At 36.5% G+C, this 25,166-nt stretch overlaps 7 protein-coding genes across 7 annotated transcripts; all 7 read right to left on the bottom strand.

Annotated features, from left to right (window-relative positions):
- Positions 1-3,716: 3,716 nt before the first annotated feature.
- Positions 3,717-4,709, bottom strand: LOC108893194 (putative gustatory receptor clone PTE03). The gene has a single exon (XM_018691051.1). The coding sequence runs from the start codon at positions 4,707-4,709 to the stop codon at positions 3,717-3,719; it is 993 nt and encodes a 330-aa protein (XP_018546567.1).
- Positions 4,710-6,715: 2,006 nt separating this feature from the next.
- Positions 6,716-7,705, bottom strand: LOC108893193 (olfactory receptor 146-like). The gene has a single exon (XM_018691050.1). It carries the CDS (start codon positions 7,703-7,705, stop codon positions 6,716-6,718), a length of 990 nt encoding a protein of 329 aa, XP_018546566.1.
- A 3,271-nt stretch (positions 7,706-10,976) lies between these two features.
- LOC108893192 (olfactory receptor 146-like) lies at positions 10,977-11,960 on the bottom strand. Its single transcript, XM_018691049.1, has one exon. The coding sequence runs from the start codon at positions 11,958-11,960 to the stop codon at positions 10,977-10,979; it is 984 nt and encodes a 327-aa protein (XP_018546565.1).
- A 1,660-nt stretch (positions 11,961-13,620) lies between these two features.
- Positions 13,621-14,592, bottom strand: LOC108893190 (olfactory receptor 1361-like). The gene has a single exon (XM_018691048.1). The coding sequence runs from the start codon at positions 14,590-14,592 to the stop codon at positions 13,621-13,623; it is 972 nt and encodes a 323-aa protein (XP_018546564.1).
- Positions 14,593-17,001: 2,409 nt separating this feature from the next.
- Positions 17,002-18,120, bottom strand: LOC108893189 (olfactory receptor 1-like). Its single transcript, XM_018691047.1, has one exon. It carries the CDS (start codon positions 18,067-18,069, stop codon positions 17,002-17,004), a length of 1,068 nt encoding a protein of 355 aa, XP_018546563.1. The 5' UTR covers positions 18,070-18,120.
- Positions 18,121-20,388: 2,268 nt separating this feature from the next.
- Positions 20,389-21,366, bottom strand: LOC108893188 (olfactory receptor 1-like). The gene has a single exon (XM_018691046.2). The coding sequence runs from the start codon at positions 21,364-21,366 to the stop codon at positions 20,389-20,391; it is 978 nt and encodes a 325-aa protein (XP_018546562.2).
- A 2,409-nt stretch (positions 21,367-23,775) lies between these two features.
- LOC108893186 (olfactory receptor 1-like) lies at positions 23,776-24,753 on the bottom strand. The gene has a single exon (XM_018691045.2). It carries the CDS (start codon positions 24,751-24,753, stop codon positions 23,776-23,778), a length of 978 nt encoding a protein of 325 aa, XP_018546561.1.
- Between the last annotated feature and the right edge of the window lie 413 nt (positions 24,754-25,166).

The following is a 25,166-nucleotide window of genomic DNA, read 5'->3' as shown; positions in this document are numbered from 1 at the left end:
ATGAAAGTTTGAGTAAGTTTTAGAAAAGTGTAATATTAATTTCCTTTTTATTTCCAGATTTTGTTTTTTTGCATACTGTTGATGACAGTTCATTTGCTTTAGCCTACATCCAGCACAGAGCAGTGACAAGCGCATCACAAGCGTTGTTGCTAGTTTAAGACAGACACAGTTTTGATTTTCCCATCCTACACCCACATTGTTTGAATAATAAAATGCACATGAGCCCATCTGAGCGATGTGTGCTCAGGCTCATTGTTGGTGCATTGCTATCTTGAGGCAGCGGGAAGAGACTTGACAAGACTGACCCATTAAAAACCTGGTCAGAAGTCAATGGCACAGTATTTCATTGTTATTTCAAGGCTGCTGTCACAAACCAGTGCCATGGTGACTTTGGTTTTCTTGGTTTTAGTTGAAATTATTATTTATCTTGTATTTCTTGTGTCTCTGATGACCTTGTGCTTCCTATCTTATTTTGTAGAAACTCATCTTGGTTTGCTCCTGCTGTTTTTATGTCCTCTCTTTGTCTGTTTCCCTCCTTTTTCCCCATCCCACCTGTGTCATGTTAGTAATTATCCCTGTGTGCATATATTGTCCCCTCTCTCCCGTTCCTTGTCAGAATATTGAGTTTGGTTCCTGGATCCACAGGTTGCATTCCCTGTGTTCTTGGTTATTTTATGTTTAAGTTTTTTGTTGTATATAATCTTTCCAACGCATCCTGGGTCTGTCCCAGGATTTCCACCCAGTTGGATGTGCCCAGTAAACCTCCAAAAGAGGGCACCCAGGAGACATCCTAATAAAATGCCTGAAAAACCTCAACTGGCTCCTTTCCTCACTCCCTCTTCACCAAAATGGTCTAGAGCAAGGTCCACATTATTGCTGATGATGCACCAGTGCCCCTGCAGTCTCCCACTCCATCAGTCTCCTGCTCTATCCATATAACTTAAGCAAGCCTCATAGACAATGTATCTCCTGTCAAACAAAAATGTGTCCAAGACTTTTGGGATGAGAGTGGTGCTCCCACATAAATCTGTAAAAGCCAGGTTAAACACAATCATGTACTTAGGCGTATGAAGAGTCTTGACCAGGTAGATAACTGAGAGAAGGAAGCAGTTCCCAACAACAGTCATGATATATACAAAACACAGGAAGACATAGAAATATTTAACATGAGGGATGTTGTAAAACCCACTAAGATAAAATTTTGCAGGATGAACAAATGTGGCATTAAATATGATGGCAGCTTTCTCTTCTGAGCCCATTATGAATATCTGTTTACCTAAATGTCAAAAGAGAAAATAACATAAAATATAATAAAGTGTGACACAGTTGCTTAATAGTTACTGTGATGAAAAAAAACCTAAGCCCTTACAACATCAAATGTGTAGTGATCCAAAGTGAGTTGTCTGTGAGAGAACTATCATTTATATTTTATCTTGTTCACTGTTTGACAGTAGAAGTGCAGGTGACTGGTCACATGGTCATGAATTAGATAATGATTTACTTCAGTGTATAACTGTCTCATAGCTTATGTCAATGTGTTGATGTAATCATCTCAGTTAAGTACAGTCACCAGGATACAGAATTATCTGTTAGTGACACAGTGTACAAAGAGGACAAAATAACAATACCCACTAGAAACCATAATTAGTGATTCTAAAAGAATATATAAGAAATAAATATACACCTCACACTCTACTGTTATTCAAATGCTGCAGGCTGTTGCAAAAAAGGCCTGCAGTATAAAGGACAGTTTATAGGTAAATTAATGAACTTTTTGTGTTATTCTTCTAACACCATTCAGTGTTATTAAATATTATTCAGTGTTTAATAAATTGCCTCAGTGTGATGCACAGGTTGAACTGTGCTATGGGCATAAGTTACACAGGATAATCCAGAGCAGTGTCTGCATCAAGTCAAGCTGTTCCTCTGGCACCTTGTATTTGTTTGCCCGTGAACTGATGATTTTGTAATACATTACAACAAGGTTACTAGTGTTGAGTTAACAGTAATTTGTTAGCTGAGCCAAGTGCGATACACAGTTGGTTTAAACTAAACCCTGTGTGCGAATGCTATTGACAGAAAGGCTAGCACACTTAGTACAGCTGAATATATGTAGTTTTTTTGCTTTCCTGTCACCATATCTTCAACCAATATCCCCAGCAAGAGGTCAAAAACCAAAGTTAATGAGATCTATGTGGTGAATGACTTCATCCTGCAATCCTCACATGGCACAGTGTACTAAGATACTTGAGAAAGAAGGTGCACAACAGTTGTGTGACTCTCTACAGAACAATAGTTTATTTGAGGATTTTCAGTCAGGATTTAGAGCGCATCATAGTACAAAGACAGTTCTAGTAAAAGTTACAAATGACCTCCTAATTGCATCAGACAACAGTCTTGTCTCTGCTCTTTTGTTAGATCTCAGTGCTGCTTTTGATACTATTGACCATCACATCCAAGTCCTGTCTCTCTGATAAGCTTCAGTTTGCACGTTAATTACAACACCTCCATATACACTGTATAATATTGCCAAATCCAGTGACCTCCTGTCTCAAAAGGTTGCAGAAACACTAGTCCATGCATTTGTTATTTCTAGGCTGGACTATTGCAATTCATTACTGTTTGGCTGCCCCAACAAGTCTCTAAAGACTCTCCAGTTGATCCAAAACGCTGCATCATGACTACTGACAGGAACTAGAAAACTATTTTTGTTCCCAGTGATATTCCAGAATAGATTTTTAAAGTTTAAACTTTAACTTTAAACTGATAGATATAATAATTTGCAATGTTTAAATACATTTTTAACATCGTGCTGCTTAAGTATTGTAAAACAAGTTACTGTTGATGCTGTCATTTTCTAAAATGACTTGGATGACCAGCAATTTCCTGCTACTAAACTCAAGACAAAACCAAGGTTATTGTACTTGGCCCGGAACACCTCAGAAACACACTTTCTGATGATATGATTATGCCAGATGGCATTGCCCTGGCCTCCAGGCCCACTGTAAGGAATCTCAGATTTAACTTTGATCTAGATATGTCCTTTAACTCCCACAAAAACAAACTTCTAGGACAGCCTTCTTCTGCCTGTGTAATATTGCCTAAATCAGGGACCTCCTGTCTCAAAAGGATGCAGAAAAACTAGTCCATGCATTTGTTATTTCTAGGCTGGACTATTGCAATTCATTACTGTTTGGCTCCCCCAACAAGTCTCTAAAGACTCTCCAGTTGATCCAAAATGCTGCAGCATGATTACTGACAGGAACTAGAAAAAGAGATCATATTTCTCCTTTCTTAGCTTCTCTACTTTGGTTCCCAGTGAAATCCAGAATATTTTATATAATATCCAAATTTTTAGAGCTTAACCTTTAACTTTAAACTGATAGATATAATAATTTGTAAAGTTTAAATACATTTTAAACATCTTGCTGCTGAAGTATTGTAAAACAAGTTACTGCTGATGCTGTCATTTTCTAAAATGATCATTATCTTAAGCAGTATACAGTCAAAACATATTGACATACCTGATTTCACTTTGCAAGAAACATTGTTCTGTGACTGTTGGAATAGAAAATACAATCATTTCTCAGATATCACATTACAGCCACAATTTAAAAGTAAAATTATGGTAGGTACTCATACAATGTTCAAAGCAAGAAGTCACAAAAAAACAATTGCACAATTTAATACTCTGTACTGTGTCAATACAGCAGTGATTAAGAGGTCACCTTTTTGGCCAAAGTTGTGTTGCTGAGCCTATTTCTTTTGCAAAGTTTCCTGATAGAGTTCATCACCTCTTCTGTCTTTAAAGAATATATAATAGGATTGAGCAAAGCTGGTATGGTGTGAGTCAAGGATGAGTTGATGATTCTGGCATTAGGATGGATGTAGGAAACCACTGCAGTTATATTGGTGCCTACAACTGGTAGAAAGAAAATAGCCACAAGCATCAGGTGAGAAGTACAAGTTTTCATTGCTTTGAGTCGTTCTTCTGCTGAAGCAATCCTGGCCAGAGCTATGGAAATGCTAACATATGTCAAACTTATTAATATAAGAGGAATACAGAGTATTATAATAAAAACAATCCATGCCATTATGTTATTTATAGAAGTGTCATTACAGGCCAGACGATATACTGGTGAATGATCACAGTAAAAGCTTTGTACCACCACAGATCCACAGAAGGAGAGACGATTGATAAGTCCAACCGTTACAGCTATTACACTCGATAAACAAAACCAACAAAACAACAGCATTGCAGCAATAGCTGGTTTAGTCACAATACTATGATACCTTAAAGGGAAGCAAATTGCTATAAATCTGTCATATGCCATAGTGACAAGTGTCCATGACTGCATACCTGCAAAGATGAAAACAAAGAACATATAACTTAAGCAAGCCTCATAGACAATGTATCTCCTGTCAAACAAAAATGTGTCCAAGACTTTTGGGATGAGAGTGGTGCTCCCACACAAATCTGTAAAAGCCAAGTTGAACACAATCATGTACTTAGGCGTATGAAGAGTCTTGACCAGGTAGATAACGGAGAGAAGGAAGCAGTTCCCAACAACAGTCATGATATAGACAAAACACAGGAAGACATAGTAATACTTAACATGAGGGATGTTGGAAAACCCATTGAGATAAAATTTTGCAGGACGAATAAATGTGGCATTAAATATGATGGCAGCTTTCTCTTCTGAGCCCATTATGAATATCTGTTTACCTAAATGTCAAAAGAGAAAATAACATAATATAGTATAAAGTACGATACATTTGTTTGATAGGAACTGCTGGAAGCAAACTCACCTATGACCACATCAAGTATGCAGTGCACTAAAGAGTGTTGTCTGTGAGAGAACTGCCCTTTATATTTTATCCTTTTCAGTGTGGGACAGTAGAAATGTGGGTGACTGTGTCACATGGTCATGAATAGTGTATTGATTTATTTTAGTGTGTCCTATAGTTTACATCATCAATGTGCTGATGCAAACAACTCAATTGAATATAGTCACGAGGATACTGATTAATAGTAGTGTAGAAATAGGACAAAATTACAATACCTGCCAGAAATTATAAACTTTTAAAATTTTGAAAGACAAGATTAGAACTACATATACCTTTAAGTCTACCATTATTCAAATGTGCCTTTATACTGCAGGCTTTTGCAAAATGAAAGTTTGAGTAAGTTTTAGAAAAGTGTAATATTAATTTCCTTTTTATTTTCAGTCATAACCTTTCATTTTCATTTTATACTGTTCACTGTGGGATAGTAGAAATGTAGGTGACTGTGTCACATGATCACGAATTGGATGCTGATTTTCTTCAGTGTGTAACTGTTCCATAGTTTGTCATCAATATACTGATCCACAGTGGTCGGTAGTAATGTGTTATATTTACTCTGTTACATGTACTTTAGTGATTTTTATTTTTATTTTTTTTGATAAATTGAACCTTGAAGAGTAGTAATTTTGCAGAATACTTTTACCTAAGTAAATATGTGATAAAAATATATGTACTTTTACTCTGTTACATTGGGTTACATGCTTCTTGTTACTTTCATTTATCTATGAATAAATTCAGCTGAGCTCAGATACAAGACAGCAGTTGTCCACTTGTGAGAGATATTCCCACACAAAATCAAAGCCAAGTTGAACACCATCATGTACTTAGGCGTATGAAGAGTCTTGACCAGGTAGATAACTGAGAAAAGGAAGCAGTTCCCAACAACAGTCATGATATAGACAAAACATGAATGGAGCGATTACTAGTGTAACTATGGTATTGCGTTGTGGATTGTTTAGCCTAATTATGTTGCTAAGCTAGCAAGTGTTGTCGGTCCGTGTATAGTGAGTTTGTCAGAGTAAGTCAGTCAGTCTTAAAAGTGTATGGTTAGTTCAGTTTAAGCTACAGGATTTTGTGAAGCTGCTGTAACATGTTCTGCTGCGGCAGAGGAAATAAATTAATGACGAGTCAAAACAAGTTCACAGCGTCTCCTGGCGTCTTTACTGCAGAAATGAAATGCAAGGTAAATCTGTCAAACAGCCGAAAATTACAGTTGTTACAGATGATGAATCTGAAAAATATTAACTGTCAGAGAAAATAATTATGCAAGAGAAATAAAAGTGAGAGAGGGACTGAGTCGCTACAGTCACTCAGTCAGCTGATCAGTGGTCAGTGGGAAAGCAAGCTGTCTATAGACGTCCGGCTGAACTTCTTTTCACTTTAATTATTATTTTGCCAGCGTTATTAACTGATGATATTAAGACAAAGACAATGCTGTTTGAAATATGTACAGTCATTGCGCCACTGTAGTATTCAGAGTTACTTTACATGACAATTTCTATTTTAACTGGATAACTGAGGGTGACAGGTGGTGATACCAACAGCTGAGTATTCATATTGTACATATTATATAAAAACTGGATGGTTTATTGATCCATTTATTCTCATTTAAGTTGATTCAGATTCACAAGTTACTGCTGATGCTGTCATTTTCCCAAAAGATCTTATCTATCTTAAGCAGCGTACAGTCAAAACATATTGAAACACCTGATTTCATTTTGCAAGGGACATTGTTATATGACTACTGCAACAGAAAATACAATCATTTACTAGAAATCACATTACAACCACAATTTAAAAGTAAAATTGTAAAGAGTTACAAAAACAATTACACAATTTAACACTCTGTACTGTGTCAATACAACAGTGATTAAGAGGTCATCTTTTTGGACAAGGTTGTGTTGCTGAGCCTATTTTTTTTGCAAAGTTTCCTGATAGAGTTCAACACTTCTTCTGTCTTTAAAGAATATATAATAGGATTGAGCAAGGCTGGTATGATGTGTGTCAAAGTAGAGTTTATCATTCTGGCATTAGGATGGATGTATGAGAAATTTGCAGCTGTGTTGGTGCCCAGAATTGGTAAAAAGAAAATAGCCACAAGCATCAGGTGAGAAGTGCAAGTTTTCATTGCTTTGAGTCGTTCTGCTGAAGTAATCCTGCTCAGAGCTATGGAAATGCTAACATATGTGAGAGCTATCAATATAGGAGGAACACAGATAAGGATTACGACAAGAAAGACTGCCATTATGTAATTTAAAGTCACGTCATTACAGGCAAGACGAAATACTGGTCCATGATCACAGTAAAAGCTTTTTACCACCACAGATCCACAGAAGGAGAGACGATCAATAAGTCCAACCATGAATGCTATTGCACTCAATAAAAAAATCCATGAAAACAACAGCATTGCAGCAATAGCTGGTTTAGTCACAATACTATGATACCTTAAAGGGAAGCAAATTGCTATAAATCTGTCATATGCCATAGTGACAAGTGTCCATGACTGCATACTTGTAAAGAAAAAAACAAAAAACATATAACTTAAGCAAGCCTCATAGACAATGTATCTCCTGTCAAACAAAAATGTGTCCAAGACTTTTGGGATGAGAGTGGTGCTCCCACACAAATCTGTCAAAGCCAAGTTGAACACAATCATGTACTTAGGCGTATGAAGAGTCTTGAACATGTAGATAACTGAGAGAAGGAAGCAGTTCCCAACAACAGTCATGATATAGACAAAACACAGGAAGACATAGTAATACTTAACATGAGGGATGTTGGAAAACCCACTGAGATAAAATTTTGCAGGACGAACAAATGTGGCATTAAATATGATGGCAGCTTTCTCTTCTGAGCCCATTATGAATATCTGTTTACCTAAATGTCAAATGAGAAAATAACATAAAATATAAAATAGTGTGGCACAGTTGTTTAAGAGAAACTCTTGTAACCAAACTCACCTCAGACAATATCAAGCGTGCAGTGCACTAAAGTGCGTTGTCTGTGAGAGACCTGTCATTTATATCTTATACCATTCATTGTGGGACAGTAGAAACGTAGGTGACTGTGTCACATGGTCAAGAATTAGATACTGATTTAATCCAGTGAGCAACTGTCTCATAGCTTATGTCATCAATGTGCTAATTCAATCAATATGGACTACAGGATCCTGAAGTAATTAATGGCCCAGTGCAGAGACAGGACAAAATTACAATACAGACCAGAAATTCTAAACCATAATTATGGTTTAGAATATGGTGTATCCTAAAAGAGGATACACCACAAAATCTCTCTAGGCTCTTCAAACTTGAGGGATGCTGGAAAACCAACAGAGACAGAAATTTGCAGTGTGAATAAAAGTAATATGTGTTAAGTGTGATTACTATCATAGCACAGATCACAATCATCATCAAACCATAAGTCCTTGTGTTACTTTTTTTCTGTTCCAGCCTGTCTACCAGAATAGCCTTTTTCACAACAGGTATGAGACCAGTAGGTTATGCTACCCTGCAGGAACAAATAAGGATTCCCCATCAGGTTTCTTTGGCCCCAATCCAAATCCTTAAATGTTGGGTATCTGCCAATAGTCCAGTCTGACACTGTTTTATTTACTTATATGGTGATTAGATATGTATCTAGTACGTTAAAATAACAACAGTAACTTAAAGCAACGGACCTTTTTTTTTTTTTTTTTACAAATTACTTAATCCAAATACTGAAGGTTGTTGCTCAAAAATACTGAGTTTCTAAGCTTGAATTTTTGATAATATATGACTTAAAGTTTAACTAGGAGAATGTGACTCCTGAAATAAACTTGTCACTCTTTTGTTTAAAACTATACACATCCACTGGCAACTCACAATCCTATAGTGGTTTAACAGAGAGGAATCTCTTCCCTCATAATCTACAGACACCAGCTGGCAGAGAGCACACATACCAGACAACAAAGAAGTTTTGTTTTGGCCTCCCAAGTTACTTATGGCATTAATATTAATTAGCGGCAGTTGATATGACGTTTTTGTCATTTCAGCTGGTGAAAGTGATGGTTAGCGCTGGCTAAAAATGAGAAGCTGTCAGCATGCAACATTTTGTACACTATTCTTTGCTAATCATAATTGTCAACTCTGACTTCCTTTGATAACCCAAATTAAATAAGAGTAGGTTAAACTCTGTTCATAGAACAAGCCTTAGTTGTAAATGTTTACATTTTGCCAACCATTTACAAAGAATTTTTCTCTCACTTCTGGTCTACCAGTCCTCTCACACCAAGGTTTCAAGCCACTATTACCTGCAGGAAAACATCCCTCTAGCTGACTTACAGGCTAACAAGATCCTGATTTCTACATCAACAGACACGCAGAGCACTTGCAAACAGGGTGGTATCAGAAAAAATACATAATCACACTTTTTGGGATGGTGTGTTAGAGCTTGTGACGTTCATGGGCATTCACATTCTCTACTTTTATCCCCTTGAAACACAAGAATCCTCCCATTTGCACTGTGTGGGATATACAGGATTTCAAATACACTTGTTCTTGGCACCAAGATTGCAGTTCACTACTGGATTCAAGTAGCCACAACCTCTGCCACACCTCTCCTCCCACCAGAGGAAGTAACCTCAGTGCACTGCAAGAATAAACCATTTTGCAACTGTGCCACTGTGCTTCATACCATGCCCTAACAAACAGGCTTCAACATGCTATACTATATCGAAATGTAAGCATATGTATGTTATGTGTGCTTACAAGTTGTGATAAAACCTTTCTGATGATAGGACAATCAGGATTACCACTACCTCTGACAAAAAGCTCTGCATTTATTTACCCCTACTTGAGAGGGTACTTCTTCAGATCACTATGTTTTGACCTCCTTGCCTTAGTGACCTTATCATATTCTTATAAGTTGATCTGTCTTAACATAATACATTCTGATATGGAAAATTTTAATTTGTAATTCACAATTGTATATAGATAGGTAGATAGATGACATATAAAGGTCTTTTGTACAAATGTTTTTAACTGGATTTGATAAACTCTCACCAAGACAATTTTATCTAGTTTAGCTGATTGATTTCAACTGTATTCGTTCTATCTTGTTTGTATGGTGGTGATGCAAAATTTTTCATTACTGTCAATAACTAAATCTACCGTACAACATAACAACTGAAGATTAAATATGTTTTGTTGCAATTTTGGATTGGCCTTTGACTTTAAACAACTTTGTTCAAGATTATTTGATTTCTTATGTCTGAAAAACATAAAAGATTGGGTTCAGCATGGGAGGGAGTACAGCAGTCAGACAGATTTATGATCCTAGCATTTGGATTTTTGACCCAACCCGTCCAAACCCATCATATTTTGTAGTTAGCTTACCCTAACACCTACGACCTGCTGGTCAACCCACACATCGCTAGTGGACGATGTAAGTGCAGAAAGCAGCATCATCATCCTCTCTACATAGATATAGAGAGAACGCTCCATTATGAAAATGTTATTGCAATGAAAACTTTGTCTCATCATTGACTTTAGGCATACTCCACTCAACTCTAGTATATAGACTTTATATTGAGAGACATAAACTGTTTAATCACAATAACAACAAAAAAAAAGATTCACAGTAGACTGGATACTTCCTTTAGGTAACATGCGTAGAGACAAACTGTTTGATCACAATAACTTGTTTTCACAGCACTTGATTTGAAACAACACAAACATGCAGGGTTTTGTTACTTTTGTTCTGTTACTCAATAGAGAATAATTTCAGGCTAGATTGCTTTTTATTCTAGAACTATTCTCAGAAATTGAAAAGAGCCACAAATATGACTTTCTGGTTTGAAATAACTATTAAGATGAAAATAAGTAAAAAATAAGTTCACAGTGATTTTTTAGATATGTACACATACTTTCATCTGGTCTTTTTTCTCCTAATATTAGTTTTGTGAAGTTCATAGAGGTATATATATCATAGAGAATAGTAAAGCGGACACAGAATTAGCTCAGCGGGCTCATACACTATAGGAGGAGTGGTAGTTATTTTTGTATGGTGCAATCTCTAAAAACAGTTGTTTATTTTATGATTTCAGTACTACTATTAAAAAGCAGCAACTACAGAACAATTATCGTAGCATTAATTCACATTATGCTTATTTTTTTCATTGATATTTTGGATTTCCCTCTGATTTTTAACAACCTTTTCAAAGATTCTCTGATTTCTTGTGTCTGCAGAACATAAATGATTGGGTTCAACATGGGAGGAAAGACAGAGGTGAGAGACAGGTTTATGATCCTGGCATTTGGATGTATTTTTTCCATCAAGGTAAAGGTGATTAACAGTGGGATGAAATAGATTGCCACTAGTGAAAGATGACCTACACAGGTTTTAAAGGCCTTGAGTCCTTGTTGAACTGTGGCCACTTTAGCCAAAGTACAGCCAATATATAGGTAACTTAACAAGATAAAAACAAGTGGTAGCCAGAAAATAAGGACTGGAAACAAAAAACTAATGACATAATTGGGGAAACTGTTGTTGCACGCAAGCCTGTAAATCTGGCCATGGTCACAGAAATAGCTGTTAATAACAACAGATTCACAAAACGAAAGTCTTGAAAGAAGGCCAACTGTAATGAGTACAGCAATTATGGTCAAGACCCAGAAAGAGGCAATCAATGACAACATGAATCTGTGAGTCACTTTCACTTGATAGTGCAGTGGAAAGATGATAGCTATTAGTCTGTCATAGGAGAGTGCAACCAGATTAAATGACTGCATTGAAAGACAGGTGTAGCAGAAAAAAAGGAATGTCAAGCAGTCATTGTAGGAGATGTTATGGTGGTTAAACAGGAAGATGTCAAGAACCTTCGGCACCAGAGCAGAGTTACCTAACAGGTCCACAAATGCTAGGTTAAAAACTGCAACATATTTTGGAGTTCTCAGATTATGATCCAAGTATATCACGACCATTACAGCTGTGTTTCCCACCACTGAAACAATATAAACAAAAAAGAGAAACACATAGTAGAACTTGACATTAGGTACGCCAATAAATCCACTTATTATGAAAAATGCAGGACGCACAAAGGTGATGTTTTTGCCAAGAGCTGAGTTGAATAACTCCATTGTAAAACGTTTTTTGGTCTTTCACTGTCTACAGCGCAGTGACCTATGTAGAGAAGTGTCCTTCTCCTTTTCCTTTTCTGCACTGTGTTGTCCTGTGCAGGTGGAGGTGAGATGTTCTGTGATGTTGGTAGAGGCAACTACCAAAGAAGCAGCCCTCCTCTGCTTCTCTGTCAAATAAGGTCAGTGTCTATTCCCCTGTGTCTATTGCATATACACACACATTATATATATATATATATATATATATATATATATATATATATATAAGTTGCTCATGATCAGACAAGCAATTTCAATTCATTTTACTGACTGCAATCATGTAATCTACTTAGCACAAGTCTATGGGGAACCTGTAACACACTGTTTAATGTTTTATATAGAGTTAGAGAGAAAGGAGATGACAAATAAAAATGTTGGGCTATTCATTCAGCTATATTTTTCATGGAAATGACAAATCTGAACTTGACTAACTGTGACCCTGACTTTTCACAGAGAGCCACCATCAGGTCAAAATTTCTGTTTGTCCAGTCCCTTGGTTTGAGTCTAAATATCTGCAAAACCAAGGGCATTCCCATCAGCCTCAGCTGTACTTTTTGTTTTGTGCTGATTACTAAGTGCTAGCATGCTACAACACCAAGCTAAAAAGGTGAGCATGGGAAAATTATATCTGCTATACATCAGCTTGTTAGCATTGTCATTGTGAATATGTGGACATTTACTTCAAAATAAAAATGTACACTGTGTTGGCAAAGCCACCTACATGGCTGTAGACTCTCAGTCTTGTTTTACTATAGGGCATAAAAAATGCTATAAAGTTTTCTAGATGTAGAGAGTACACTCTATTATGATATAGGGAAATATCAACATATTTGTAACAATAACAAAGTTATCACAAATTTTAGAAATACAAAATTCAGCTTCATTATATGGTTTTTCACAAAAAGATATGAAAATTAACACCAAATAAATTTCCACACAGTAGATGGATACTTCAGGGTAACAGACACATATGTTTTGATCATTGAAACAATACAAGCGTACTTTTTTAAGATTTTGCTTTTGACTTTTTAATTGCTTGAAAAATTCTTTTACCAATTTAATTTTAAGATGCTTTTTTATTCTATAATGCCCCTCAAACATTACAAAAAAAAATCACAAAGAACAAATCTGACATTCTGCTTTTAAATAACTGCCAGCACATAAAGATAAAAGTAATGACATATGTTCACTGATTTTTTTTAGATATCTACAACTTCTTTCACCTTGCATTCTTTCTTCTACTACTTTTGAAAACGTCATAGAGAGCAGAGATAGCATTGTGAATTACTCTGGCAACTACTAATATATGTATCGTAATAGATTTGTTGTTAGTCTTAACATTATCAGTAGCTTTCCTTTGAATGAACGGTCTTACCTTGCTACGGTCTTACCTTTCATATACTGCAAGGAGAAGTTTTTTTTTTAATGGTGCTACCTTTAAAAAAGCTTGTTTGTTAAAAATTAAAATTAAAATTAAAAAATTAAATCTACTTTGTGTATAGATTTGTTATGATAATGTAATTATATATTTCACACTCAATTTACAAACAGTGTATTGTAATAAGTGGTAAATTTTCTGCAAATTAAACTGAAAGAGACAGTGTATAGCATCAGCAAATGATCACATTGTAGTTATTTTTGGGGATTTCCCTCTGATTTTTAACAACCTTTTCAAAGATTCTCTGATTTCTTGTGTCTGCAGAACATAAATGATTGGGTTCAACATGGGAGGAAAGACAGAGGTGAGAGACAGGTTTATGATCCTGGCATTTGGATGTATTTTTTCCATCAAGGTAAAGGTGATTAACAGTGGGATGAAATAGATTGCCACTAATGAAAGATGACCTACACAGGTTTTAAAGGCCTTGAGTCCTTGTTGAACTGTGGCCACTTTAGCCAAAGTACAGCCAATATATAGGTAACTTAACAAGATAAAAACAAGTGGTAGCCAGAAAATAAGGACTGGATAAAAACAGCTAAGGACATAATTGGGGAAATGGTCATTGCACGAAAGCCGATATATCTGGCCATGGTCACAGAAATAGCTGTTAACAACCACAGATTCACAGAAGGAAAGTCTTGTAATAAGGCCAACAGCAATGAGTACAGCAACTATAGCCAAGATCCAGGAAGAGGCAATCAATGACAACATGAATCTGTGAGTCACTTTCACTTGATAGTGCAATGGAAAGGTGATAGCTATTAGTCTGTCATAAGCAAGCACAACCAGATTAAATGACTGCATACAGAGGCAAGTGTAGCAGAAAAAAAGGAACGTCATGCAATCATTGTAGGGGATGTTGTGGTGGTTAAACAGAAAGATGTCAAGAACCTTTGGCACCAGAGCAGTGTTACCAAATAGGTCCACAAATGCTAGGTTAAAGACTGCAACATATTTTGGAGTTCTCAGATTGTGATCCAAGCATATTACAGCCATCACAGCTGTGTTTCCCACCACTGATACAATATAAACAAAAAAGAGAAAGACATAGTAATGTTTTATATTTGGGATGCCAGATAATCCACTTATTACGAAATATGCCGGACGCACAAAAGTGATGTTTTTCCCAAGAGCAGTGTTGAAAAATTCCATTGAAAAAACGAGACGCAGTGCTTTATGTAGTTAAGTGTCCTCTTCTGTGTGTCAGCACTGTTTTGTCCTATGCAGGTGGGGGGGACAGGTGGATACCAAAGAAGCTGCCCTCCTCTGCTTTTCTGTTAAATAAAGTCACTGTCTGTTCCCCTGTGGCTTTTGTATGTAAGCCACTCATAATTAGACAAGCCATTTCCATCTATCTTTCTGACTGCAGTCTTGTAACTGACTTATCACAGGTCTATGTTGCACCTATACAACATTTTTTTGATAACTGGTATTGTATTTGTGTGAGTTACGTTTCAATGTATTTCCTTTTAAAGCAGCTTTAACTGATATTTTTATGACAACAGTGTATCAAATAACAATGTGAACAGGGTCAAATGTAGAGATGAGAATAAAGGATTATTGCCTGAATCTGAAGCCCTGTTCAGCTTTACCCAGCTTTATGGGGGTGCAACACTGTCTAATGTTATCTTAGAAATGGAGAGCATCATCAAACTAGAAAATGCATTTCCTGTGGAAAATGCGTGTGAATGCTGAGAGCTGAATGAATCGCTGATGCAATGCTTAAAGTGTCTGAAATTATGGTTGAAATGCAGAAGAAAAAGTTGAAAGGCTAAAATTGTGAAATGCAGAAGAAAAAGTTAAAATTTGAAAGGCAAAAGTCATTGTTGAAGTTTAAAATGGCTGAAATTAGCAGAGAGAACGGGCAGATGTAGAAGCTGAAAGTTAAAACCAATAGCTTAATCATTCATTTGAATAGCAAAATTGTAGACAAAGCTGAACATTTTAAAAAGCAGAAAGAGTTGAAGAAAGTTGAATTAGCATAAATGTGAAAAGGTTTAAACCTTTTGATAGTTGAATGGTTTTTATAACAGAAAGTATGCAGTAGTTACAACCCAAACAGGTGTGGAAGCAGAAAGGAAAAACAGCTAAATGCAGAATCAAAAGTTGGAAGTCAAAATGTAAAAGAGGTAGAAACAGTTGAAAGGTAAAATCAGCTGCTGAGGGTTTGACTCAAACAGTTAAAATGGAGAGAAAGAGGTATGAAGTGTTTCTGGGTGTGTTTTCTATCACCAACTGAAATTAACTGCCAAGTTACTCCTAAAACTACTCTAAAACCTGTTTGAAGTGAAAACTGTTGAACTGTGTGTGAATCCATGTCTTCTATGTGCTGTGGAGACAGTTTGTAGCAGGATTTTGACAGAAAAGTAAGTCAAGAGTTTGATAAACAGCACAGACATCAGAGATCAGCTGATCACAGTCACCTGTTTGTGTCCAACTGCACTCACAGGTTGCCATAGCAACATCAAGGTCTCAGCCTCTACAGAGTCAGACTTTGCTCTGCGCACCTCTTGAACTTCTCCTAATGTTTCAAAAATCGTAACTCCTATCGATGAAATCTGGTAACTGCACTGGGAGACTTTACTGAACACAGACATGTGTTATTTGTGTAGATAAAGTGAAAAATGACCACAGTATAGCAGTTTAAAAACTGGCCTGGTTTGGGTCATGTCTTTAGAGAGCTATATGGAGATGAATGGGGCAGTTGAGGGCTCCTCTTGGTGATCAGAGGCTGCTACCTCAAAAACCGTAAATCCTATGGCTTAGGGAGTCACACTGTGTGACAGAGCACAAAATTATCTACAGATTGAGATATTAATTGTGTGTGAGAAGTGAAAGGTGTGGGCAGGAGAAGAGCTGAACTTTTTGGTGGTTGAATGGTTTTAATAGCTGAAAGTATGTGGAAGTAGTTAGATGCCGAAAAAGGGGCGGAAGAAGAACCATAATAATAATAATAATAAAGATTTGAATAACTATAGTGTGAATGCTTACTCAGCATTCACACTAACTACCACCTCCCAGCACAACACAGATTCCAACACAAATTCCACATAAGCACAAAAAATAGGCTCAACATTTGCAGAGAATTCAGTCCATGAAGGGACATTATTTTATGTGTATTATCTCCAGTCTAACATCTTTCATCCCATTCTCATCATCTGTTTGTAACTGATATTAGTTTAGGACTAATGTATGTCTAATGTAAACCTCTGCCAGTGCATTTTTATTTAGATATTTAATATTTTTGTAAGTTCCCTAAAATTTAACAATATTGCTGTCCATCAGTTCATGCAATGTAAAAATAAGTATGTATAGTAGTTACTGTTGTTTTGTGTTATCTTTAAAAACGGTCAGTAATTGTTCTAGATAGATGGACAGATACTTTATTGATCCCTTGAGGGAAATTCTTGTGTTTCAGCAGCAGAGACAGCAACAATAGGTAACAACATAATGAAAAATACTAAGAAATATATACAGGGATAAAGCTCTAAAACATTTAATTTGACTAATGCATACGCAATTTTCATACATTTGTTTGATACTACAAAATAAAACTGGTATTTACAATGACTGTTTTACTGTAATTCTGGACAGCACTCTGAATTTAAATAGCTTTTTTACAGATTCTTTGATTTCTTGTGTCTGCAGAACATAAATGATTGGGTTCAACATGGGAGGAAAGACAGAGGTCAGAGACAGGTTTATGATCCTGGCATTTGGATGCATTTTTTCCATCAAGATAAAGGTGATTAACAGTAGGATGAAATAGATCACCACTAATGAGAGATGAGCTGTGCAGGTTTTTAAGGCTTTCACTCTTTCCTGAATTGTGGCCACTTTAGACAGTGCATAGCCAATACATAGATAAGTACAAATGATAAATACCAGTGGAAGCCAAAGAATAAGAAGTGGTAACAAAATAGCCATGACCAAGTTGGGTGTATAGTTATTGCAAGCAAGCCGGTAGATCTGTCCATGGTCACAGAAATAGCTGTTAATAACAACAGATTTGCAGAAGGAAAGTCTTGTAATAAGGCCAACTGTAATGAGTACAGCAATTATGGTCAAGACCCAGAAAAAGGCAATCAAAGACAACATGAATCTGTGAGTCACTTTCACTTGATAGTGCAGTGGAAAGATGATAGCTATTAGTCTGTCATAGGAGAGTACAACCAGATTAAGAGCCTGCATTGAAAGACAGGTGTAGCAGAAGAAAAGGAATGTCAAGCAGTCATTGTAAGGGATGTAGCGATGGTTAAAGAGAAAGATGTCAAGAACCTTCGGCACCAGAGCAGAACTACTACACAGGTCTGCAAAGGCTAGATTAAAAACTGCAATATATTTTGGAGTTCTCAGATTATAATCCAAGCATATTACAGCCATCACAGCTGTGTTTCCCACCACTGAAACAATATAAACAAAAAAGAGAAACACATAATAATACTTGATATTAGGTATGCCAATAAATCCACTTATTATGAAATATGTAGGACGCACAAAGGTGATGTTTTTCCCAAGAGCTGAGTTGAAAAATTCCATTATAAAACTTGTCAAGCTTTTCCTGTATACAATACAGTGATTAAGGTAGATAGACCTCCTCTTCCTCGTGGCAGTACTGTGTACTGTCATTCTCTTTGTGATGATGAACCTCTGCCAAGCTTTAACTGTTTTGACAGGAGTGGAGTCCTCCTCCTCTTCTGCGTTCATGTCAATGAGGTCAATGACCAATCCCCTGTGTCTATTGTATGTAAGCCACTCAGCATCAGAAAAACCCTGACTTATCACAGGTCTATGTTGCACCTATACAACATTTTTTTGATAACTGGTATTGTATTTGTGTGAGTTACCCTTCAATGTATTTCCTTTTAAAGCAGCTTTAACTGATATTTTTATGACAACAGTGTATCAAATAACAATGTGAACAGGGTCAAATGTAGAGATGAGAATAAAGGATTATTGCCTGAATCTGAAGCCCTGTTCAGCTTTACCCAGCTTTATGGGGGTGCAACACTGTCTAATGTTATCTTAGAAATGGAGAGCATCATCAAACTAGAAAATGCATTTCCTGTGGAAAATGCGTGTGAATGCTGAGAGCTGAATGAATCGCTGATGCAATGCTTAAAATGTCTGAAATTATGGTTGAAATGCAGAAGAAAAAGTTGAAAGGCTAAAATTGTGAAATGCAGAAGAAAAAGTTAAAATTTGAAAGGCAAAAGTCATTGTTGAAGTTTAAAATGGCTGAAATTAGCAGAGAGAATGGGCAGATGTAGAAGCTGAAAGTTAAAACCAATAGCTTAATCATTCATTTGAATAGCAAAATTGTAGACAAAGCTGAACATTTTAAAAAGCAGAAAGAGTTGAAGAAAGTTGAATTAGCATAAATGTGAAAAGGTTTAAACCTTTTGATAGTTGAATGGTTTTTATAACAGAAAGTATGCAGTAGTTACAACCCAAACAGGGGTGGAAGCAGAAAGGAAAAACAGCTAAATGCAGAATCAAAAGTTGGAAGTCAAAATGTAAAAGAGGTAGAAACAGTTGAAAGGTAAAATCAGCTGCTGAGGGTTTGACTCAAACAGTTAAAATGGAGAGAAAGAGGTATGAAGTGTTTCTGGGTGTGTTTTCTATCACCAACTGAAATTAACTGCCAAGTTACTCCTAAAACTACTCTAAAACCTGTTTGAAGTGAAAACTGTTGAACTGTGTGTGAATCCATGTCTTCTATGTGCTGTGGAGACAGTTTGTAGCAGGATTTTGACAGAAAAGTAAGTCAAGAGTTTGATAAACAGCACAGACATCAGAGATCAGCTGATCACAGTCACCTGTTTGTGTCCAACTGCACTCACAGGTTGCCATAGCAACATCAAGGTCTCAGCCTCTACAGAGTCAGACTTTGCTCTGCGCACCTCTTGAACTTCTCCTAATGTTTCAAAAACCGTAACTCCTATCGATGAAATCTGGTAACTACCAGCACTGGGAGACTTTACTGAACACAGACATGTGTTATTTGTGTAGATAAAGTGAAAAATGACCACAGTATAGCAGTTTAAAAACTGGCCTGGTTTGGGTAATGTCTTTAGAGAGCTATATGGAGATGAATGGGGCAGTTGAGGGCTCCTCTTGGTGATCAGAGGCTGCTACCTCAAAAACCGTAAATCCTATGGCTTAGGGAGTCACACTGTGTGACAGAGCACAAAATTATCTACAGATTGAGATATTAATTGTGTGTGAGAAGTGAAAGGTGAGCTGAACATTTTGGTGGTTGAATGGTTTTAATAGCTGAAAGTATGTGGAAGTAGTTAGATGCCGAAAAAGGGGCGGAAGAAGAACCATAATAATAATAATAATAAAGATTTGAATAACTATAGTGTGAATGCTTACTCAGCATTCACACTAACTACCACCTCCCAGCACAACACAGATTCCAACACAAATTCCACATAAGCACAAAAAATAGGCTCAACATTTGCAGAGAATTCAGTCCATGAAGGGACATTATTTTATGTGTATTATCTCCAGTCTAACATCTTTCATCCCATTCTCATCATCTGTTTGTAACTGATATTAGTTTAGGACTAATGTATGTCTAATGTAAACCTCTGCCAGTGCATTTTTATTTAGATATTTAATATTTTTGTAAGTTCCCTAAAATTTAACAATATTGCTGTCCATCAGTTCATGCAATGTAAAAATAAGTATGTATAGTAGTTACTGTTGTTTTGTGTTATCTTTAAAAACGGTCAGTAATTGTTCTAGATAGATGGACAGATACTTTATTGATCCCTTGAGGGAAATTCTTGTGTTTCAGCAGCAGAGACAGCAACAATAGGTAACAACATAATGAAAAATACTAAGAAATATATACAGGGATAAAGCTCTAAAACATTTAATTTGACTAATGCATACGCAATTTTCATACATTTGTTTGATACTACAAAATAAAACTGGTATTTACAATGACTGTTTTACTGTAATTCTGGACAGCACTCTGAATTTAAATAGCTTTTTTACAGATTCTTTGATTTCTTGTGTCTGCAGAACATAAATGATTGGGTTCAACATGGGAGGAAAGACAGAGGTCAGAGACAGGTTTATGATCCTGGCATTTGGATGCATTTTTTCCATCAAGATAAAGGTGATTAACAGTAGGATGAAATAGATCACCACTAATGAGAGATGAGCTGTGCAGGTTTTTAAGGCTTTCACTCTTTCCTGAATTGTGGCCACTTTAGACAGTGCATAGCCAATACATAGATAAGTACAAATGATAAATACCAGTGGAAGCCAAAGAATAAGAAGTGGTAACAAAATAGCCATGACCAAGTTGGGTGTATAGTTATTGCAAGCAAGCCGGTAGATCTGTCCATGGTCACAGAAATAGCTGTTAATAACAACAGATTTGCAGAAGGAAAGTCTTGTAATAAGGCCAACTGTAATGAGTACAGCAATTATGGTCAAGACCCAGAAAAAGGCAATCAAAGACAACATGAATCTGTGAGTCACTTTCACTTGATAGTGCAGTGGAAAGATGATAGCTATTAGTCTGTCATAGGAGAGTACAACCAGATTAAGAGCCTGCATTGAAAGACAGGTGTAGCAGAAGAAAAGGAATGTCAAGCAGTCATTGTAAGGGATGTAGCGATGGTTAAAGAGAAAGATGTCAAGAACCTTCGGCACCAGAGCAGAACTACTACACAGGTCTGCAAAGGCTAGATTAAAAACTGCAATATATTTTGGAGTTCTCAGATTATAATCCAAGCATATTACAGCCATCACAGCTGTGTTTCCCACCACTGAAACAATATAAACAAAAAAGAGAAACACATAATAATACTTGATATTAGGTATGCCAATAAATCCACTTATTATGAAATATGTAGGACGCACAAAGGTGATGTTTTTCCCAAGAGCTGAGTTGAAAAATTCCATTATAAAACTTGTCAAGCTTTTCCTGTATACAATACAGTGATTAAGGTAGATAGACCTCCTCTTCCTCGTGGCAGTACTGTGTACTGTCATTCTCTTTGTGATGATGAACCTCTGCCAAGCTTTAACTGTTTTGACAGGAGTGGAGTCCTCCTCCTCTTCTGCGTTCATGTCAATGAGGTCAATGACCAATCCCCTGTGTCTATTGTATGTAAGCCACTCAGCATCAGAAAAACCCTGACTTATCACAGGTCTATGTTGCACCTATACAACATTTTTTTGATAACTGGTATTGTATTTGTGTGAGTTACCCTTCAATGTATTTCCTTTTAAAGCAGCTTTAACTGATATTTTTATGACAACAGTGTATCAAATAACAATGTGAACAGGGTCAAATGTAGAGATGAGAATAAAGGATTATTGCCTGAATCTGAAGCCCTGTTCAGCTTTACCCAGCTTTATGGGGGTGCAACACTGTCTAATGTTATCTTAGAAATGGAGAGCATCATCAAACTAGAAAATGCATTTCCTGTGGAAAATGCGTGTGAATGCTGAGAGCTGAATGAATCGCTGATGCAATGCTTAAAATGTCTGAAATTATGGTTGAAATGCAGAAGAAAAAGTTGAAAGGCTAAAATTGTGAAATGCAGAAGAAAAAGTTAAAATTTGAAAGGCAAAAGTCATTGTTGAAGTTTAAAATGGCTGAAATTAGCAGAGAGAATGGGCAGATGTAGAAGCTGAAAGTTAAAACCAATAGCTTAATCATTCATTTGAATAGCAAAATTGTAGACAAAGCTGAACATTTTAAAAAGCAGAAAGAGTTGAAGAAAGTTGAATTAGCATAAATGTGAAAAGGTTTAAACCTTTTGATAGTTGAATGGTTTTTATAACAGAAAGTATGCAGTAGTTACAACCCAAACAGGGGTGGAAGCAGAAAGGAAAAACAGCTAAATGCAGAATCAAAAGTTGGAAGTCAAAATGTAAAAGAGGTAGAAACAGTTGAAAGGTAAAATCAGCTGCTGAGGGTTTGACTCAAACAGTTAAAATGGAGAGAAAGAGGTATGAAGTGTTTCTGGGTGTGTTTTCTATCACCAACTGAAATTAACTGCCAAGTTACTCCTAAAACTACTCTAAAACCTGTTTGAAGTGAAAACTGTTGAACTGTGTGTGAATCCATGTCTTCTATGTGCTGTGGAGACAGTTTGTAGCAGGATTTTGACAGAAAAGTAAGTCAAGAGTTTGATAAACAGCACAGACATCAGAGATCAGCTGATCACAGTCACCTGTTTGTGTCCAACTGCACTCACAGGTTGCCATAGCAACATCAAGGTCTCAGCCTCTACAGAGTCAGACTTTGCTCTGCGCACCTCTTGAACTTCTCCTAATGTTTCAAAAACCGTAACTCCTATCGATGAAATCTGGTAACTACCAGCACTGGGAGACTTTACTGAACACAGACATGTGTTATTTGTGTAGATAAAGTGAAAAATGACCACAGTATAGCAGTTTAAAAACTGGCCTGGTTTGGGTAATGTCTTTAGAGAGCTATATGGAGATGAATGGGGCAGTTGAGGGCTCCTCTTGGTGATCAGAGGCTGCTACCTCAAAAACCGTAAATCCTATGGCTTAGGGAGTCACACTGTGTGACAGAGCACAAAATTATCTACAGATTGAGATATTAATTGTGTGTGAGAAGTGAAAGGTGAGCTGAACATTTTGGTGGTTGAATGGTTTTAATAGCTGAAAGTATGTGGAAGTAGTTAGATGCCGAAAAAGGGGCGGAAGAAGAACCATAATAATAATAATAATAAAGATTTGAATAACTATAGTGTGAATGCTTACTCAGCATTCACACTAACTACCACCTCCCAGCACAACACAGATTCCAACACAAATTCCACATAAGCACAAAAAATAGGCTCAACATTTGCAGAGAATTCAGTCCATGAAGGGACATTATTTTATGTGTATTATCTCCAGTCTAACATCTTTCATCCCATTCTCATCATCTGTTTGTAACTGATATTAGTTTAGGACTAATGTATGTCTAATGTAAACCTCTGCCAGTGCATTTTTATTTAGATATTTAATATTTTTGTAAGTTCCCTAAAATTTAACAATATTGCTGTCCATCAGTTCATGCAATGTAAAAATAAGTATGTATAGTAGTTACTGTTGTTTTGTGTTATCTTTAAAAACGGTCAGTAATTGTTCTAGATAGATGGACAGATACTTTATTGATCCCTTGAGGGAAATTCTTGTGTTTCAGCAGCAGAGACAGCAACAATAGGTAACAACATAATGAAAAATACTAAGAAATATATACAGGGATAAAGCTCTAAAACATTTAATTTGACTAATGCATACGCAATTTTCATACATTTGTTTGATACTACAAAATAAAACTGGTATTTACAATGACTGTTTTACTGTAATTCTGGACAGCACTCTGAATTTAAATAGCTTTTTTACAGATTCTTTGATTTCTTGTGTCTGCAGAACATAAATGATTGGGTTCAACATGGGAGGAAAGACAGAGGTCAGAGACAGGTTTATGATCCTGGCATTTGGATGCATTTTTTCCATCAAGATAAAGGTGATTAACAGTAGGATGAAATAGATCACCACTAATGAGAGATGAGCTGTGCAGGTTTTTAAGGCTTTCACTCTTTCCTGAATTGTGGCCACTTTAGACAGTGCATAGCCAATACATAGATAAGTACAAATGATAAATACCAGTGGAAGCCAAAGAATAAGAAGTGGTAACAAAATAGCCATGACCAAGTTGGGTGTATAGTTATTGCAAGCAAGCCGGTAGATCTGTCCATGGTCACAGAAATAGCTGTTAATAACAACAGATTTGCAGAAGGAAAGTCTTGTAATAAGGCCAACTGTAATGAGTACAGCAATTATGGTCAAGACCCAGAAAAAGGCAATCAAAGACAACATGAATCTGTGAGTCACTTTCACTTGATAGTGCAGTGGAAAGATGATAGCTATTAGTCTGTCATAGGAGAGTACAACCAGATTAAGAGCCTGCATTGAAAGACAGGTGTAGCAGAAGAAAAGGAATGTCAAGCAGTCATTGTAAGGGATGTAGCGATGGTTAAAGAGAAAGATGTCAAGAACCTTCGGCACCAGAGCAGAACTACTACACAGGTCTGCAAAGGCTAGATTAAAAACTGCAATATATTTTGGAGTTCTCAGATTATAATCCAAGCATATTACAGCCATCACAGCTATGTTTCCCACCACTGAAACAATATAAACAAAAAAGAGAAACACATAATAATACTTGATATTAGGTATGCCAATAAATCCACTTATTATGAAATATGTAGGACGCACAAAGGTGATGTTTTTCCCAAGAGCTGAGTTGAAAAATTCCATTATAAAACTTGTCAAGCTTTTCCTGTATACAATACAGTGATTAAGGTAGATAGACCTCCTCTTCCTCGTGGCAGTACTGTGTACTGTCATTCTCTTTGTGATGATGAACCTCTGCCAAGCTTTAACTGTTTTGACAGGAGTGGAGTCCTCCTCCTCTTCTGCGTTCATGTCAATGAGGTCAATGACCAATCCCCTGTGTCTATTGTATGTAAGCCACTCAGCATCAGAAAAACCCTTTTTCAGGTCAACAAACTCACTGTACTCACCCAAAGATGTTATTAAATTCTATAAGTATTTACGCCATTTAATATTGCTTTGTATGTCACACTAGTAACACAAAAAGACACAAAAACATGAACTTGTACAGTGTTCATATGCCCCTGGTGCGCTGAAACTCGCAACAACTTGCTCAC

This window comes from Lates calcarifer, linkage group LG20 (genome assembly GCF_001640805.2).
Source record: "Lates calcarifer isolate ASB-BC8 linkage group LG20, TLL_Latcal_v3, whole genome shotgun sequence".
In the NCBI taxonomy this organism is placed as follows: domain Eukaryota; kingdom Metazoa; phylum Chordata; class Actinopteri; family Centropomidae; genus Lates; species Lates calcarifer.
This window is presented reverse-complemented; position numbering and strand designations above follow the sequence as displayed.